General features: G+C 36.3%; 2 protein-coding genes across 16 annotated transcripts in view; both read left to right on the top strand.

Moving 5' to 3' along the window:
- Positions 1-20,823, top strand: part of epb41l2 (erythrocyte membrane protein band 4.1 like 2) — a 309,675-nt gene that overhangs the window by 147,228 nt on the left and 141,624 nt on the right. For all 15 annotated transcript variants that reach the window (XM_051924131.1, XM_051924135.1, XM_051924129.1 and 12 more), the window contains exon 4: positions 17,661-17,765. In XM_051924131.1, coding sequence (XP_051780091.1) covers positions 17,661-17,765 — 105 coding nt within the window. The remainder of the gene's footprint in view (positions 1-17,660; positions 17,766-20,823) is intronic.
- The window catches only part of LOC114647575 (solute carrier family 35 member D3), a 1,087,183-nt gene that overhangs the window by 968,576 nt on the left and 97,784 nt on the right, over positions 1-20,823 (top strand). The window lies entirely within an intron of this gene.

The following is a 20,823-nucleotide window of genomic DNA, read 5'->3' as shown; positions in this document are numbered from 1 at the left end:
CTGCAGTGCCTCAGAGGCATTCAAATACCCCGTATATATTCTGCTATTCCACCTTCTAATGCCCTGCACATTGAGCTGTGCATTTTTTCAGATGCCTCTGTTAATGCCATTGCTGCTGTGGCTTATCTCAAATTTCTAAGCCATGACAAGCAAATAGATGTGGGCTTTGTCCTCGGCAAGGCAAGACTTGCCCCCCGACCTGAACTTACAGTGCCCAGGCTGGAGCTATGTGCTGCGGTGCTAGCTGTGGAGATTGCGGAAGTTGTCAGTGAGGAAATAGATCTCCAGCTAAACTCCACTAGTTTTTATACAGATAGTAAAGTGGTTTGGGTTATATTCACAATCAATCCAGATGCTTTAGTGTCTATGTAAATAATCGGGTGCAACGAATCCGGCAGTCTTCTAAACCTGAACAGTGGCATTATGTGCCAACAGATCAAAATCCTGCTGATCATGGTTCCCGCTCCATTTCAGCCTCCATGCTTTCCAGTTCAACATGGATTACTGGACCTCCCTTCCTTCGCCTTCCACTAAAGAAAATTCCAGAAGAACAAAATAAAAGGCCTGACATCAAAGAAGGTGATGTTGTCCTTCTGAAGGAAAAGCAAGTCAGGAGGAATGAGTGGCCTATGGGAATAATAATGAAGGCTGTTCCTAGCAAAGATGGATTAATAAGGAAGGTCGAGATAAAGATAGTTCAGCAAGGAGCAACAAAAATCCTTTACAGGCCTATTTCAGAACTGGTTTTTCTTTTATCACCAGATTAAAGTATTTGGCTCAGTTTTTGGTGGTATCTTAAAGATACCAGACGGGGAGTGTTCTGGTTCTAATTGTTTTTGCAAACCTTTGTAATCCTAATATAAAAATCCTAATGCTACTGCTGCAAGCAGGAAGCCATGTGACAGGAGGCAGGAAGTAGGAAGTGAGTGCAGCAGCAGTAAGAATGGTGTGTTTATTACCTCTGTGTTTGTACTCTCAAACAATCCTTCGCCATCCTGCTTAGTTAGCCCTTGTGAAGGCATTCCCTGTAAGTTCTCTTTTTTCTAGTTTTATAGTCTTTGTTTAAGTAACTTTGGTTAAGGAGTGTCAAAGTAAATGTTGTATTTCATTACATAAATTTACTGAGCCTTTGGCTGTTAAGCTCTTAGTTATAAATGCTGCTGTATTTACTCTGTTACTTATACAAGTACTTATTAGTGTTTGTTTGTATTTGTATTTACAGTTTCACACCATTTTTGTAATTAAACATTCTCTACATCACTTCGTGGTTCCGGGAATTATTGCATGAAGGTGTTTAGCTTGCTGGATAATTGAACAGGAGATTCAGTGAGGCCAGTACAAATGTAATGAATTATTATTATCATTATTGTTTTGCTAAGGTAAAAGAAACAATTAAGCGGTCTGACTCTTCAAGAGCAAGTCAAATAAAATGATTTCAAAAGAAGTTAATTAGCCGCAAAAACAAGTCAATAATTAGGAAAAGGGTTAGAATGAAAAGCTGTAGTCACTGTGGCCCTCCAGGACCGGAGTTTGAGACCACTGGGGTTAGTTAATGTTAGGTGTTTTGTTAAGGTTAGGTTTTGGTGTGGTTAGTGTGTCAATCAATTTGATTACAATATTACACACTGCCGGTCAAAATTATTTGAGTCATACACCTCTGCTTAAATTGTATGATTCATTTTGCCAAACTCTGAGGCATAAACTTCCAATGGTTTCACATTTTGCCACAACAGCGGATTTATGGTCAAACCGAACATCTGAGCCATACCTCTCCTGAACAGTGCATTCCATCGATGAAACCTGGCAACTTCAAAGCTACTGTTTGCAAATGTGCTACTTTCCAGTAGACCACACAGGCAACATCATTGCACAAGGTTTGAAAGATGCACTGGCATCATGGTCGCTGTGAAAAGACTGCATGATTTGCATTACAACAGACAGCGGGGCTTCAGTGCACCACAGATTACCAACTGGAAGAGGCTTCCTTATTTTGGACATAGCTTTCATATTGTCATTGGTGAGTAATTTGGGGTTCCTCTATAAAATGCTTTTTAAGTGAAATTGATCTAGTGGAGCCCCATAGGTGTGAGGCAATTCGTTCTAATGGATTATTTTTATATCCGTAAGAAGCCTATGCCTATTGGGCATGTTTTATTTAGTAAGCCGTCTTGGTTGGGAGGGGTCCTCGATTCCAAAGCACATTTTTTTTCTTTTATTATTATATGCCTCCTTGCCCTACTCTATCCCACCCCTATTGCTGCAGAAGTTGGAGCAAGTGATGACACAAGAGAGGCAGCAAAAAAGAAAAAAAAGTATTTTGGCAGCTATTTCAAAAGAACACAGGAATTCAGAGAAGGCGAGTTTCTACACACTGCCATTGAAAAAGAGATCAAGAGGTACTTGATGATACCTGAGGTGGACAGTAATGTAAATCCACTTGAGTGGTGGAAAACACAAGATGTACATTTCCCTAAACTGGGGAAACTTGCCTCAAGCAGCCCTTCAGAAAGGGCTTTCAGCACTGTAGAAAATGTTGTAACATGTAACTGTGCGGCTGTGAAGCCAGATGCAGTGGACAGACTGATGTTTCTGTCACACAACTTGAAGTTTCCTCAGTAGAATTTTTACAGTTGTTTTATTTTTACAGGTAACTTTGTACAATATTGGACAGAACATGAAGTTAGTAATTTGTTTAAAAATGCTATAGGTTTTTTTTTGTATCTTTGCACAATATATGACAGAACTTGTTTATAAATACTATATTTTTTTTCTGTGTAGTATTTTTTACACTATGGCCACTTTGAAATGGTTTGCTCATTCTTGCACTGCTTTATCTCAGTAATATTTTGACTGGTGATTTTAATGTTTTTGTGTTAATTTACTTCAGTTTTACATAAATAAATAAAACCTGTTTTCCCTAACGATTGTTTCCATTATTCTCATTAATAAGCTACACTTAATATCCTATTAACAAGACCAAGCTAGATCAAAAAGACTTTTACAAACACGTTTGCCAAAATTGCACACCTTTAATTCAAATCTAACAATTTTACTCCCTGTGTATAATATTTTACATTTACTGACATTAAATTTAATCTGTCATAAACCTGCCTAAGCCTGTATGCTGTCCAAATCCTGCTGTAATGATTCAGTGGATTCCAGATAATCTGCCTGTCCACCCAGTTTGGTATCATCTGCAAACTTAACAAGCTTGTTACTTATATTTTTATCCAAATCATTGATGTATATTAAAGATACCAGTGGCCCTAGCACTGACCCCTGTGGAGCACCACTCTTAACATCAGCCAATTCTGATAAGGTTCCTTGCACCATTAACCCTCTGCTTCCCCTATCTGAGTCAATTTTGCACCAATCTACAAACATCACTCTGTACTCCCATTTTTTTTAGTTTGATGCCCAGCCTCTCATGTGGCACCTTATCAAATGCTTTCTGAAAGTCTAGATAAATAGAATCATATGTCAAGATGAATAATTTCATACCCTTTTGTTGCTTCATCATAAAATTCCAGCATGTTAGTAAAGCATGACATCCCTCTTCTGAACCATGCTAACTGTTTAGTAAAAGAACATTTTAAAATTCTGTCTCGGTTGAGTTTTTCACTCTTAAGCATTCTCTCACAGATTGAATAGTTGGCTAAAACTAGCTATGCAGATAGTAGCTAGATAGTAAGCAGATAATAAGCATGTTGACGTAGGACTACCATTATACTCATCTAGCTAGTTTTACCATCACAGCTCTGTTTTTAAAAGAACTAATGGGATTAATGATTAAATATACTGCTAATCTGTATGTAGCATAGTGCACTCTTCCTCAGTGTGCACAGTGCAATATATCTACATGCGCTAATGCACAGATGAATCGGTCATATCTAAAATAATTGGTCATATCACCTATTTAGTGTACAATTTGGGCATAATAAACATAACCTTGACTTGACACAACTACATAAAAAATTATAAAAGTAATTTTATACATACAGACGTGGACGCAATTGTTGGTACCCCTCCACAAAAAAGAAGAACCCACAGTTGTCTCTGAAATAATTTGATACTGACAAACGTAATTGGTCCCCATCATTGTTTGTTCTGTTTTTAACAAAAATCAGACCTTGCATTAGAGTTTTGATTCAACAGAATATATCAAATAATAACACAAATGAAAATGGCATGGGCAAAAATGATGGGACCCTTAACCTAATATTTTGTTGCAGAACCTTTAAAGGCAATCACTGCAAACAAGTGGGACTTCTGCATTTCTCAATAGGTAGTCTGGCCCACTCTTTTTGAGTAAACTGCTCCAGCTGTGTCGGGGTTGAATGATGTCTTTTCCAGACTATGTGTTTCAGTTCTTTCCATAGATGTTCGGTAGGATTCAAATCAGGGCTCATAGGAAACAACCTCAGAATAGTTTGATGTTTATTCTTAACCATTCTTGGGTGCTTTTATCTGTGTTTTGAGTCATTATCCTGTTGGTCGATCCATAACTTGAACCTGCAACACAGCTTTCTGACACTGGCCATTACATTTCACTCCAAATTATCTTGATAGCCTTGAAATGTTCTTATTCCCTGCACAGACACAAGGCACCCTGTGCCAGATGCAGCAAAACTGCCCCAAAACATAACCAAGCCTCCTCTGTATTTCACAGTATGTATGATAGTATTGTCTTTGAAAGCTTCTTTTTTTCGTCTGTGGACATAGTGTTGATGTGAGTTTTTTTTTTCCTCATCTGTCCAAAGGACATTCTTCCAGAAGCATTATGGTTTGTCAAATGCATTTTAGAAAATTCCAGTCTGGCTTCTGTATGTTTTTCTTTCAACAGTGGATTCCTCCTGGGACTTCTTTCATTGTGCCCACTGTTACTCAAAAAGTGACAGATAGTATAATCGAACACTGATGGACCTTAATCTTGGAGTTCAGCTTGTATTTCTTTGGAAGTTGTTCTTGACTTTTTCTCTACCATTCTCATTATCCTTCTTTCCATTTTGGGGTCGATTTTCCTCTTGCAGCTCTGTCCAGAGGGGAGGGGTTGGCTACAGTTCCATGGACCTTAAATTTCTTAATAATATTTGCACCTGTTGTCACAGGAACTTCAAGCTGCTTGGAGATGGTTTTAAATCCTTTGCTTTTGATTCATGTTCAAGTTAGTGCATAAAATGTCTTGGCTTAGTGCAAACCACACTCACAGTCACAGCCCTAGCACAGACATTACCAGTTCATGGTTGTAATAGTGAGAGCCTATTCCCACAGTATCAGGGATAAGGCAGTTAAAGTATTTCCTGTACATAGGAAATATAGGTGCGAACAAGTGCTACAAAATTTTCAACTAGTACAAATAAAAAATTCATAGCCATATCTCACACTGGGCTTAATGTTTTTTAAAATTCATGCAGTAAAAACTGCATGGCGAAGGCCATTTTTAAAATTTACTTCATTTGGTTGAGCTTTTGTACTTTGTATACTAGCTGAACTTTAAAAGGCCGTGCTCACAGCCTACTCTGGATATTTATATTTTCTACATGGAGTCAATTTAATACCATATACTATTTAAATATATCTATTGTCTTGTGCAGTGTATTATTACATAACCATTGACTTTATAACCAGTTTTGTTGTTATTTGTCGTACACTAACAAACTGGTCAAGCTGTTTGTTCATTATTGCACAGACCTACGAACCAAGTGCTTTGATCATGAGTGTCTTTTGGATGGTCAATAAAAGTATACTGAAGTCTCGGCGCACAACCTTTATACCTAATAGATCTCATAGTATATTCTAAACCAGCCTTATGCATTATAAGATTATGACTGCACAAGCAGTAATAGGTAGCTCAAAGACAACATAAATATACTGTACTTTCAGCAAGGGCTGTCAACATTTTCTTTTTAATTTATACTGACTTGTTGTAGGCATTTAATTTATATCATAGCTTTGTATTTAGATAGCAACACAACCAAAACTTTGTAGTATGAGGTTTAATTAATATACCTGATTAAAAAGTAATACTTATCTTGCAGCCTTGCTTGTCTGCAATGAATGGCTGCCTTTTGTATTCATACATTGTCATTTATTATGTGGTACTTATTTTTTATTTCATTTATTAACGATGTTATTAAAAATCATTGTTATGGTTCAGTTTTCTTTTTTTTAATTACAAAGTTCAGCTGTATGCACAATAGCAGTAATTGAATAACAACAGCAATAATATTGTATACACAATAGCAATAATAATAAAAATAATAGCAACCATTAAGCAGATGATTTAAAATAATCACAGATGTGCAAAATTGAGCTCAAACAATTGTTTTAATTGTGGATAGTTATTTTTATTTGCATTCATGAACACAATTAAAAATCTAATTAGAATGTTTCAATCATAACACATTTAAGTAAAATAACTGAAAGGAAAATGAGCTAAAATTTAACAAATTACACAATTTATTCATATATAGAATATTGTTCTAAATCAATTTAACATGAAAATATTTAGTCAGTCTAATATGTTTAAACATAAAAGTAAAGACACTTTTTAATTTTTTAAATTTTTTTGGCCTGTTGTTTGTTCACTTTTTCTGTTGCATCCCTATGAATCATTCAGTAGTAGTCTGCAATCATCACATCTTCACTCACTACTCCATGATTTTCAGGGAAAAATACCAAATGCAAATCCCAAAAAATTGTCTTTGAGACTCGTTGCAACCCAATTCCTTAAACTTAGATAAACTTGGCTCTACTGTCTTATTCACAGAGAAAACATGGGAACTTTGTATGCCCTGACTGCTTCTTAAAAAATATTAAATAATCATTTAAATTTATTAAATAAAATATTTAATTATTATTCAAATATAATAAAATATAAAATTCAAACAAGTCCATCCATCCATTTTCCAACCCGCTGAATCCGAACACAGGGTCACGGGGGTCTGCTGGAGCCAATCCCAGCCAACACAGGGCACAAGGCAGGAACCAATCCCAGGCAGGGTGCCAACCCACCGCAGGACACACACAAACACACCTAGCACACACTAGGGCCAATTTAGAATCGCCAGTCCACCTAACCTGCATGTCTTTGGACTGTGGGAGGAAACCCACACAGACACGGGGAGAACATGCAAACTCCACGCAGGGAGGACCTGGGAAGCGAACCCAGGTCCCCAGGTCTCCCAACTGCGAGGCAGCAGCGCTACCCACTGCGTCACCGTGCCGCCCAATTCAAACAAGTGATCAATAAAATAAAATAATGATATTTAATTAACTATAGTGTGAAAGCAATCAAAAGTATTAATTGACAGGTTAAAAAATGTGTTTTGCGACAAAATGTTACATGATGGAGAAAGATGGCCCTCATTTTTAAATCAGCACTCATAAAAATACAAAAATCTAATGAAATAATCGAAACATTTTTTTAATATATACTGTGCCTCTGTTATTTATAAACTAACCAACAAAAATATCAAACATCAAAATATAAGCGAAGGGTCATGTGACCAAAACCAATATTAACTAAGGAGGATCTCACACACCCTAAAGCCTCAAAAAGGGGTGCCCTGCTGTTATATCGGATCTCAGTGGGAATGCCAGATCTAATAACCATATTAACTCATTTTAGGACAGTTTAAAATTTCCAATCTGCCTAACCTGGATATCTTTTAAAATGTTGTAAGAAACTGGAATACCTGGGGGAGGGGACGGAGCGCCACACACACACACACACACACACACACACACACACACACACACACACACATGTACAATTTGCAGGAAAAGATGAAAACTCCATCTAGATGTGTTAAGCAGCAATCTTAACCACTAAAAAGTCTTTCTTATAGTCTTAATATGGCTAACATCATCTAAACATACTTTTTACGTCTTAAAAGAGTCGTTTTGTAATTTATTCACATGGGAAAAAGAAATTTACTTACACGATGCTAACTTATGAATATGTTTAATTTTTTCTACTACAGAATGCACATCATGGCTTTGTATGTGAATGCAGATAGTGTTTATTTGAATATACTGCTTTTAGCTCTGTGATCTTACTTAAAAGATTTAAAGATGTGTAACAAATAATCGTGATTACATCTATTCATGAAGAGTACTGTGCTAGTGGCATTAATCATGTTTTGTTCCAGTCTTGCTATAGTAATTTAAGACAAAAGAAAATGAATGTCCCCATTAAGCTCAAGGCTCTCTTTGAGACAAGAATGCTTCATTGCTCTTATTAATTTTTTATTTCAGAACTTTTTGCCAGGATGTCTTCTCACAAATTTTTTATGCATGCTTGAACACTTGAAATACACAGAGAACCGCTGAAGCTTTTCAGTCTGACAACATAAAAATACCTACATATATCTTCTTTTTGTTATAGTTTTTCTGTTCATCTCATGTGAATTTCCTTGTGACTTTTCATCAGACTGTATCACTTCATAGCTTGCTGTTGTCAAAAACGTATCAGTTTTAATTTATTTTTCCACGTGGTCCAATAAGCAACTTTGCTGAGGGTATTCATTCTTTCTTGTTAATATAAAGTGAATTTTTGCACTATTGAGAGACTTTTAAAGCCTAATTAAAAGACACATAAGCACAAAAGATGGAAACTACAGTATATTACTTTGGTTTCTTGTATGGACAGCATCTTTACAAGACCATTCTTGCTGTATGTAATACCGTTTTGAATGCATTTATGATTACAAAGGGCAGTTAATCCCCTGGTGGTTCATACCAGTTTAAAAAGATATTTACCCTTTATGTTCTATCAAAATAGGTGAAAGAATCCCCATTGAGACCTGGCTGTGGCCACTACTGTAAAGGTTGTCCTGATCCAAAAAAACCTACCGAATGGTGTGCCCATGCATCCTTATTTCATATTTTTACTTACACTGTTGGAGAATCCATAGAATGTTCCCTTTTTATGTCAAGGGTATTTCAGATTACCCTTCTGGCAGTCAGTTTTTTTTAATGTTACTCCATAATCTGACAAATTGCCTTAGAAGTGTTGCTTATACCTACATAATAAAATTATAGTATTTTTAATTGTAATTTTTTTGTGAGTGATCAGTTTTTTATTGGATTCCAAAATTAGGAAAAAATAACAGGGCAAAGGAAAAAGATTTTCATATATAAGTTTGGAAACAACCTTCTGACAAGGACCAAATTGTGATGACTTAGACCAGGGGTGTCAAACTCATTTTGGTTCAGGGGCCACATACAGCCTAATTAGATGTCAAGTGGGCCGGAGCAGTATTCATAACATAATTACCTATAAATAATAGTAAGTCCATGTTTTTTCCCTTTGTTTTCGTGCAAAGAAGTACAAGTACATTAGAAAATCTTCATATTTAATGAAATGTTTTACAAAACATATCAACATATCAAAACATATAAACAACCTCAGATTTCTTAAAACAAGTGTTTGCACAAATACAAACAAAACTTTAAGTCAGAGGTATTTGGAACTGAAAAATATAGTACTGCACCTTAAAATTTATGGCATTACATGAACAATAGGATTCCACCAAACCAAACTCTTTTGTAGTGAAGCTGTTAACTTACATTAAATTTAACATTTTTTAACTATTTCTACAGCAAGAATTCATTTTCACAGAACTGAATTCTTTAAGTGCAATCGGTGTCTGAAGCAATATTTTAAAGGAGTTAGTCACATCTAGACTACTTTGTTTTTGCTCCTGAAACTTGGCATCTTTTGGTCTGTACAAGTGCATCAATATCAGGTGTCATGTCCTGACTAGTAGCCAATCTCAGAATGTCATCTAAGTGCTTGTTTGTGAGCCTTGAGCGCAATTTTGTTTTATTGATGTTCATTACTGAGAAAACTTGTTCACAAAGGTAGGTTGTCCCAAAAATGCACAAAATTTTTGCAGCCAGGGCTGTTAATTTGGGGTACCCTGGCAAGAGATATTGATAAAATGTGTCCAAGCCCACTGAGGCAAACTTGTCCTTCAAATCTGCATCACATTGCAAATCAATTATCTCTAGTTGGATGTCAACAGGGACATCAGAAGCTTTGACTGTGAAGGGTGAGCGAAAAACTGCAAATTCTTTCTCGAGTTCACCAAAGATCTGAAACCGTTTCTCAAACTCACACAGCAATCCTGCAATCTTGTCTTTATACTGTTTCATGTCAGCATTAATGCCTGCTGCACATACCTCTCTTAGGCAAGGGAAATGTGCAGGGTCACCACTTGACAGCTGTGTCTCCACAAAGTCAGCTTCAACTTGAATGCACATATGCTGTCATAAAACTGTGTGACAACTTTTTTTGCGGCCTTGCAACATTTTGTTCAGAATATTCAAGTGCTCTGTAATATCCACCAGAAATGCAAGGTCCTGAAGCCATTCCTGACATTGTAATTCCATCACTGGATTTCCTTTTTTCTCCATGAATTGTCCGATTTCCTCGCGTAGATCAAAGAAACGCCTCAGCACAGCACCTCTGCTTAACCACCTTACTTCAGTGTAGTATGGCAGGGTATTAGTAACGTGATTGTCACTGAGAAGGCAGTCAAACTGACGATGATTCAGGCCTCTGGCTCGGATGAAATTAACAGTTCGGACAACCACCTCCATGACGTGATCCATTTTTAACGACTTGCAACACAATGCCCCCTGGTGCAAAATACAGTGAAATGTCCAGAAACCATCTCCTCCATTAGCGGCTTGTACTTTCTCTCTGAATTTTGTCACAACACCTGCTTTTCTTCCGATCATTGATGGCGCGCCATCTGTAGCCAGGCTGACGGCGCGGGACCAGTCCACCCCGACTCTGTCCAGCGCGCCAACCACAGAGCCGAAAATGTCCTCAGCTGTTGTGGTGTCACTCATAGGCACCAACTCAAGGAACTCCTCAGTGACGGTCAATGTGTCATCAACTCCACGAATAAATATGGCCAGTTGAGCAACGTCTGTAATGTCAGTGCTCTCATCAATTGCAACAGAAAATGCAAGAAGTGACTTGACCTTGTGTTTCAACTGCCTGTCTAAATCAGCCGATAGTTCCGATATCCTCTCTGCCATAGTGTTTCTCGTCAGACTAATGTTGGCAAATGCTTGTCGCTTCTCAGGACACACGAGTTCTGCAGCCTTCATCATGCATCTTTTAACGAACTCACCGTCGGAATACGGCTTTGATGCTAATGCTATTTCGTTAGCAATTACGTAGGTGGCTTTTACTGCTGCTTCACTGACCTCTCGGCTCCGAGTGAAAATTGACTGCTGTTTTCTCAGACCCACCAGCAATTCATTTATCTTCTCTCTCCTCAGTCGTACTTGCAAGATGTCGTATTTTCCACCATGATGAGTCTCATAGTGGCGCCGAATATTATATTCCTTGAGCACCGACACTTGTTGATTACACACCAAGCATACAGGATTTCCATTTATCTCTGTGAATAAATAGGAAGTGGTCCATTTCTCTTGGAAAACCCTACACTCGGTATCCACTTTTCTCCTTTTTGACAAAGACATTTTGGCTAATGAGGGTGTCAAGGTGAGTAGAAAATAAGGTAGCCTACAGAGTGGCAGAGTTGTTGCTTCTTTTACTCTAATTAAAACAGTGCACCCCTCCCCTTTGACTAACACAGTGCGCCCCTCTCATCTGACTAACACCCTAGCGGATGATTTAGGAATTGCATTTTATTACGAATTTCGAGTTTGTGTCTTTTATTAATTTTTTTACTTTCAAAATTCATCCAGTGGGCCGGATTGAACCCCCTAGTGGGCCGGTTTTGGCCCGCGGGCCGTATGTTTGACACCCCTGACTTAGACCAATGGAGTTTACTTTAAAAAAAAAAAAAATGTAATTCTAATTATAAAATACCCAATAAAAGTTAAATTTGGAGTCCCACAAAAACAGTTCAGGCAGAATTAAAAAAATTATTTTGCTTTGTATCATTTTTTTCTTCGGGATCTTTTAGTTTATTGAGAGGTTTGGAATAACAAAGAATCTAGCTCTATGGTTTATTTTGTGGTATATGATCTCTAGAATTATGTTAATATTTTTCATTATTACATTTTCATTTAATGTGATGCCATTTTGTTTTGCCATGTACACCATTTTGTGGTCCCTTTGGCACAATGCGGGGCACGATTGCTAGGGGGAGGGTTTTGAAAGCGTGTTGCATGACACCATCGGTTGTGATTATTTATAAGCCGATGCTGTGTATTATATGGCATCTGAGATGTGGATAGTTAAAAGAAAAACTTGTTTGTAATGTTTGATTTATGTAAGAGTTGCTTTTCATTTTGAATTCAAGTTTCCTCTAGAATTTTCATTTTGACAGCATATTAAGGTTAACATTTAATATTCTGGTTCTTTCTAAATTCTAAAACTGCATTTATATCCTACATGAAGTACTTACAGATATATACTGGTTGAGGGTAAAATTTTCATAAATATTGAAATGTAATTCTTCAAACAGAGAACAGAAGGGCATGAAATAAGTTACAAAACAATGTAGTAGACAGTATGACTTTTTGTTTTTGAAAGAGTTAGATTAACTGAAAGCCTGTTCTATTCAAAACATTTTTATGATCTGTACTTGTAGTAAGGCATTAAAGGATTATACAGCTCTGTTACCATTTTTTTAATGAAACTATTAATGTTACACAATAGCAGGAATTGACTGAATAGTCGTAACATTTGAATTTTTATTCATGCTGTTGTTTGCTCCGGTTCACTTGTGGTGGAGCACTTCTCACAACCTGTGACACACCAAATATGCTAGAAGTTTTGTGCTGCTTCCATTAATTGTATGTTGATTGTATTAATTGTATGTTGATTATGTTGTTACTGTGACACATATCAAGGGGTGGGATGTATTAGGCAGCACGTCAACAGCCAGTTCTTGAAGTTTGACAAGGACCAAGTTATGATGGCTAGATGACTGGGTTACAGCACCTTCAAAAACTGCAAGTCTTGTGGGTTGTTCCCTGGTATACCATGGGCACCCAAGGCTCACTGATGAGCATGCGATGGCTAGCCTATCTGGTCTTATCCCACAGAGGAGCTATTGTAACACAAATTGCTGAAAAAATGAATGATGGCCAGGAAAGAAAGGTCAGAGCACACAGTGCATCGTATGGGGCTGCATAGCTGTAGACCTGTCAGAATACCCATGCTGACCCTTGTCCACCGCCAAAAATGGCTGCAATGGGCACATGAGTGTCAAAACTGGACCCTGGAGAATTTGAATAATGTTTCCTTGTCTGATGAATCATGTTTTCTTTTAGATCATGTGGATGGCTGGGTATGTGCTACGCTATGGACAGAATGTAAGCCGGCAGAGGCAGTATGATGGCCAAGTTTTTCTAAACCTCAGTCCTGGGGACCCCCCTGTGGCTGCAGATTTTTGTTCCAACCAGATTCCTAATCAATGACAACACCTGATAGCACTGATCTCATTTAATTAGCTGGTATTATTTTTCTTTTATCCTACATTCAGAAAAGTACAGCAGCATGATTTTTACATTTATAAGACATTTAGAAATATTTCTGCTTTTGCTATTGATTTAAATGCTTAATTCTCTTTTGTTGATTTCATTTTATTTTGCCCTTTCTCTGTGCAGTTTTTTCCCCTTTGTTGTATCTTATTAATGAGAATTAAAAATGAGCAGAGCAGACACGCTAGCAAACAACACTGAATAAGCAAAGGCTGCAACTAATTTAGCATCAGATCCATTAATTAGTAAATAATGGATTAATTAAACAATTAGAACACCTAGAAAAGTAGAATGAAAATCAAGATGAAAATATTGTTAAAAAGAAAAAAATGCATTATTCCCATATAACATCTTGGTACATTTTTATGTTTTTCTTTTTAACCAAACTTAGTTTTCTAATTTCTATATTGTTCCCAAAACACAGAACTTGGGAAATATCAGTTCACTTAATTAGCCCAGGAGTCCAATTAAAAATAGAAGCTGGTTGGAACAAAAACCTGCAGCCACAGTGAGTCTCCAGGACCGAGGTTGAGAAACACTGATGAGCAATATTCTGCTGGGAATCCTTGGGTCCTGGCATTTGCATTGATATTACTTTGACACATTCCACCTACCTACAGATTGTTGCAAACCATGTATAACCCTTCATGGCGGTGGTATTACCCTGAGGGCAGTGGCCTCTTTCAGAAAGATAATTCACACTGTGTCAAGGCAAAAATTGTTCAAGAATGGTTTGAGGAACATGACAAAGAGTTCATGGAGTTGATTGGGCTTTTTTTTTTTTTTAAAGGTAGCTTTTTTTCTAATGGTAGGCATTTTCTGTAAGTGATGCCAATTTTCTGTAGTTCAGCACAATAGTGAAACAGTGCATTTAACAGTTAAAAAGAGTGTGTTTTGGTGTACTGTGAGAAGGATTACCATTTCTCTTGGTAGTAGAAGGGCAGTTCCAGTGTACGCCTATAAGAACTTGACCAGCTTCCAGAAATATTTCTGAAGAGTGTGTAATTCTGGTCAAGTATGTATTGTAATTAGCAACAGACTCTGTCACACCCACATATTCATTATTTGCTTTTTTAAAGAACTGCTATTCTTCTTCTTTTCTTTATTTCTGTATTTATTTAAGATGACACTGAACTGCACAAACATTGTACATGAGCAGATTTAAAAAATCCATAAGTAATAAACCTTTCTCCACTCTACTTTGCATCATTGTCTGTTTAGCATCTTACAGTTATGATTATTACCATTACAGGATGATGCAAAGTAAATTGATTAAAAAAGAAGGTGCGGAGCTTTCCTGAGCCAGTAGGGTTGTGAGATGTCATAGTCTGTATTGGTGGCATCTGACCAAGACAGGAGCCTAGATGGGACACCAGAGAGAACTTGCACCAGCCAGTTTTAGAGATACCAGCTGACGTAATACACAAGTCTTAAAATGACTTGAAAGGAAAACTGAGTACATAAACAAAACACACTCAACAAAAAGATACACTGGGCTGGAGTTTGTAGTCTGAAGCTTGAAGGCATTGACACTAACCACTGCACCACATTTTACCAAATTTAAACTTTATAAAATTTAAGTTTTTAACCACTTGACCATTTTTCTTTAAATCCCTTGATGTAATATTAGATGTTTTTCCCAACTATGAAAATATAATTTTGAAGTTGTGGATTATATTTGTCACAATTTATTCCATGTCTAAAATGCTTGGATTATGCTGTCACATTCATGGAAAGATTGATGAAACCAGTTCAAGAAATGAGCATACCATAGATTTTTTCCCAGTCTATCATATGAAACAAAAAATTCCTTAGGCTGACTTTTTTTCTGCTCTCCAAGTGTTACTTTTGTTCTTCTTGCCTGTTGATTTGCTTCTAGCCTGGAAAGTACGTAGCCTGAGGAGGTAGTGTGTTAGTCTCTATTGTGGTGTGTGATTCATGTCAAAATATCTACAATGCCATTAGTGTCAAAGGACCTACACATGGCTAGTTGTCTAGGTTTGTGGGAATTTATTGTAATGCAAGAAGTTGATTAAATTCTGCCTTGTTAGCAAATGCTGAAATTCTTTAAGAGCTGCCAAGTACCAATAATTCTGCATTTTATTGCTGATGGGTGTTGAGAATTTCTTAGGCAGTTTAAAGCAGTGTGTGATTCTGCTTTTCTGCACTAGTGCTGATATTTGAAACTGATTTCAGCTGTGTCCCTGCCATTGTACATGTCATGGTGTCTTTTGATTAAAACAGAAATGCACAACTGCCTTGACCTACAAATGACCAAAACCATGTAATTATTATTATTATAACTAATACTATCCATCCATCCATTATCCAACCCGCTATATCCTAACTACAGGGTCACTGAGGTCTGCTGGAGCCAGTCCCAGCCAACATAGGGTGTAAGGCAGGAAACAAACCCTGGGCAGGGCACCAGCCCACTGCAGGGTGCATGCACACACACACACATTCAAACACACCAAGCACACACTAGGGACAATTTGTAATCGCCAATGCACCTAACCTGCATGTCTTTGGACTGTGGGAGGAAACCGGAGCACCCGGAGGAAACCCACGCAGACACTGGGAGAACATGCAAACTCCACGCAGGGAGAACCCGGGAAGCGAACCCAGGTCTCCTAATCTAATACTATAGCTGCATATATTTCTATAAGTAGAAAGGTGGACAAGTTAAAGCATACTATACATAATTATAATTCATTCATGTCTGAGAAGAGTAAAAGTTGTTGAAATATCCATGCTTATTTAGCTTTCTAATTTAATTACTTTTTTCAAAATTGAAAATGTTTCCAGACATTGTATTAGTTTGCATCTTGAGTTTCATTTAGATTTAGAAACTAAAACTGAGATTAGGTGATGAACACAAGTGTTTCTCCTCAGATGTTTTTCATATGATATAGTTTTTTCTTTCTGATTTGTGACCTTTTTCCCCATGAGGAAAGCTCACACTTGGGGTATTGTTTGTACATGAAATGTTTTTTTTAGTGAGGTAAAGTGTTGGGAAATGATTTGCAGGGAAACCCAAGCCAGGAACAAACATATTTACAAGTGAGTAAACCTATGTCTTCTTCCTAAATACTCTTGACGATAGGAATCCTCCAAGAGGCTTTGTTGGTTAAAGAAGCCTTTCAGTAGAGATCTTACTTTACTCATGTCCGATGTTTCAGGTTAGTTTTTATGTATGGTAAATTGATTTCCAGATTGTTGAATCTGAACAATTTATATATATATATTTATTTATACTGGTATATACAGTATATATGTACTATTGTGATAAGAATGAGTCAGAGACATTATAAAAAGTTGGGGCAGCCACCTGTATATTATTTTCTCGGCTGCTAAAGTTGCTTTTGTTTTGTAAGCACAATGTGCTTAGGTCAGAGTCCAGAACAGAATTGCCTGTATGGAGACAAGATGCCAGTTTTAACAGCCTGTAAAGGAAATGACGCTGTCGGGAGTGGCATCCTTGTGCCCGGAAGTGACGTCATCCTTGGGGCCGGCAACAGGCGGGATTTCCCAGGAAAGGTTTGCAAGGGACTGAGAGACATAGTCAGTACACTCTGCCGCCTCCTGGCCTGGCGTAGAATTACTAGTGTTTAGGCCCTTCAGCTGTTTCCCATGCGCACGTGTATGACACTAATATATATATATATATATATATATATATATATATATATATATACATACAGTATATGTGTGGGTATGTATAAAATGATTAACAGATCTCAGTCATTCTGACTATGAAAAATCTGATTCTTCATTATATTTGTATATTTCTGTTTATTCATTTTAAAGGCTTTCATGTTAATTAAACATCACAATTTTTACTATTTTATAATTTATTTTTTAACAGAATCCAGATATGACTAAAAACTTATTTCAGTTTTATTTGGTCTGTGTATAATGTAGGCATGATAACCTATAGGATGTGACTAGCTGACCTTCAGCTGTTACTACAGACTCCACATGCCAAAAATAAAGGAACAAATTAGCTGGCAGAGATAGCTTGTGGATATTTGCTCTAATTATTTCTGCATGCTTTTAGAATGTTTCTTCACTGCAACAATTGTTCTGTTCTAATTATTTCTGCATGCTTTTAGAATGTATTTTCACTGCAACAATTGTTCTGTTGGTCATGATTTTTCTATTACTTTTCCTTATTACAGAAAAGAGCAAAAGGCCAAGTCTTATTTACCAAAATATGTGAGCATCTCAATCTTTTGGAGAAGGACTATTTTGGATTGACTTACAGAGACAATGCTGATCAGAAGGTATGCATCATTTAAGTAAATGTCAGTATGTTTTAAAAACTGACTTACAGTGTTCTGTGGTTTACTTGGTAGTGAATAATTCATTATTTCATTAATTATCTCATGCAGGGCCATTCAGAGTTAGAGCTTATTCAGGAAACCATGATTTTAAGGCTTGAACTAACCTTGTATAGAACACTGATTTATTGAATGATATACTTACACTTGGCTAATTTAGAGTCTAGAGGAAGTCCATGTGAATATTGTTTGATTTTTTTTTTATTTTCCCTTTCTGAGAAATTGCCAATTGAAAGAGCAGAAACCATTAGAATTGTGTTAATTCTATTTAAAGGTTTAATCGTGCAACGACCCAGTACTTTGTAAATACACACTGAAATTCTTTTGAAAAAGTGGCTTAAGTGATAAGCTACCAAACTTTCAAGTGTTTCAGTGCTAGTTGCAGAGGGAGAGAATACTGAAGTGAATTTCAATATTAACTTGTAAAATATTATGAGTGACAAGAGTGCTTTCGAGGCAACTCAGGCCCCTTCTTCAGGCAAGATACAATAAAATATAAAATGCAATTTGTATTTTTAAGCTCAGCATGCTGCACATGATTTAAGTATTGCTAAAATAAAACACAAACTTACAGTATATTAAAAAAAATCATAAAAAGTGATGAGAAATACTATGAGTGGTCACAAACATCATCATTACCAATGTCAAAATATAAAGTAATGTCTTATATTGAAAAACAGTAGAAACTGTACAACGTAATGTCTTATGTTGACAATCATTAAATAATGTTCAGCAAACAAAAGCTAAATAATTCGATTTGCCAATTACAAAATACAGTTTTATGTATAAGTACAGCATGCTGCAGACTATTAAAAATGAAACACAAGTACCCTGAGCACATGGAAGAACATTATGTAAATGGTAGACCTAGGAAGGATGCCCCACAGTCTGAGGCTGCAGAGATAACAAATTACAATGTTATGAAAACATAAAAATAGGATAATAATCTGCTGGCTATGTACAGTTACAGAAAGACTGTGCCCACATCAACACATTTAACATGGTGATGACTGCAGCGGAGTTTGATTGAATTATAGTTATAGGCACTTGGTAAGTCTAAGGCCTTAGACAAGAACTTTAGCTGCATTTCAAATCCATTTTAGCATTTCTGGCCACAACAATGTGTTTTATTTAGTATTAATTCAATTTGTACATGAATGTGTCTCTTGTGTATGTTAACTGTACTGATTTCCCTGGAACAGACATTACAAATGATGTAAATGATTTTTCCACAGTCGAGTGGAAAAATGCTCCCGAAATGGTAGGACCATTTTGTTTTTAGTAGGAACTGATAAATTCATTACAATTCCCAGACTTAAACATTGGATACATTCTTTGTATAGTAGGCATCCCATTTATGTTTACTTGTTCCCTTACCTAGGCCTGTTGGACTGAGTAATGCTGCTGGTAGTGAGACAATATATTTTGCTTATCATTTGCTGCCCTTTGTTTTTGACTGCCCGATCAATTTGCTTTCCCGGCTAATGCAATTTGTTCCTAACCCATGAATAGCTATAAAAATAATAGGTTATTCAGGGTCCTTGATTTGTAAACCCTTACTCCAGTCAGAGAAACCTGGTTATTAGTTGCAGAGAAACCAGGTTAACACACACAAGTAACCCAGTTATTTGGCCAAGTAAACCTATAGTTAAGGATTTTACAGTCTATGCATGTCTGTTACACCCTTTTCATCTGTACTTGTCTTAACCTCGCACACACTTTTCAGCAGCCGCAGGCAGAAGAGTCCAGAAGATAAACTGTAGCAAATTGCTCAGGCTTGGGCGATCGTATTATTCGTTCTCCTGGTTGAAGTAATATAGCTCAATATTTCAGAAATTGCTACATTTTTGTTGATGAGCTGAACGTATAGTGCTAAGTTCAGCAACAAAATCTCAGGAGAATTGTTGGGTAATGGGTTAAAAGTTCATGTGTTACATGGTCCAATTACTAAAGTAACAAGTAACCTATCATAATAATCATTTTACTGAATAAAAATTAAAAATACCTGGGTTGTTATCCCAGCTGCTTTGGCTATAAGGCAAGAAGTAAATGTACTGGTATGCCAGTCATACAGCCAAGCAGAAAAAGGTGTGCTGCATGCAATCCAGTAACAGAAACATTTTATTAAAGTGGCAGTCTAGTTTTAACCCAGCTGTTTGCTATAGACATGTTGAAACAGTGTGATTGGGTGTTGCAGCAGCTAGTCATCATATCACTTTAGTAGCTCAGTTTGAGGATGTAAATAGTGGATGAATGTTATTTACTTAATAGAACATGAAGGACTAAACATATTTATAAAAATACAAAAAAATGATCACCGGCTTCATGCTTGCCAATGATAATGTTTAACTCTTTTTTGAGCAGTTTAATAACATTAGAATTTTTTCCTAAAGAACACCCTAGAAGTTTACTTGTGCTTGTAAAAAGGTGATTTTTAAGAAACTGTGTTTTGCCTTAACAAGGTGTTAACATATTAATTAAAGAAAGAAACATATCATGTGCCAGGACAAGCTTGATAAAACTAATCATCTCAGAGAAAGTTTGTCCATCAGCTTCATTTATTTACGCTTGCAACATCAGGCTGAAGAAAGTACATCCATCACAGCAGTCTGTTATAGCATGGTCAAAATGATCAGAGAAATAAGGACAGAGATCTGTTTTATAACACATGAATTTGCATAACTATGCTGAATTAATTCTTACATAGCATACTTTGATTGGTTCAAAGACATGAAGTGCTTTAGAATAGAGCACAACCAGTCTCTCTCTCTCTCTCTCTCTATATATATATATATATATATATATATTATATATATATATATGTGTATGTAATATATATATGTATGTATATATATGTGGTATATATATATATATATATATGTATGTGTGTGTATATATATATATATATATATATAAATATATGTGTATATATAATATATATATATATATGTATGTGTGTAATATATATATATATATATATATATATATATATATATATATT

The sequence above is a fragment of the Erpetoichthys calabaricus genome, chromosome 3 (assembly GCF_900747795.2).
Source record: "Erpetoichthys calabaricus chromosome 3, fErpCal1.3, whole genome shotgun sequence".
Lineage (NCBI taxonomy): Eukaryota > Metazoa > Chordata > Cladistia > Polypteriformes > Polypteridae > Erpetoichthys > Erpetoichthys calabaricus.
This window is presented reverse-complemented; position numbering and strand designations above follow the sequence as displayed.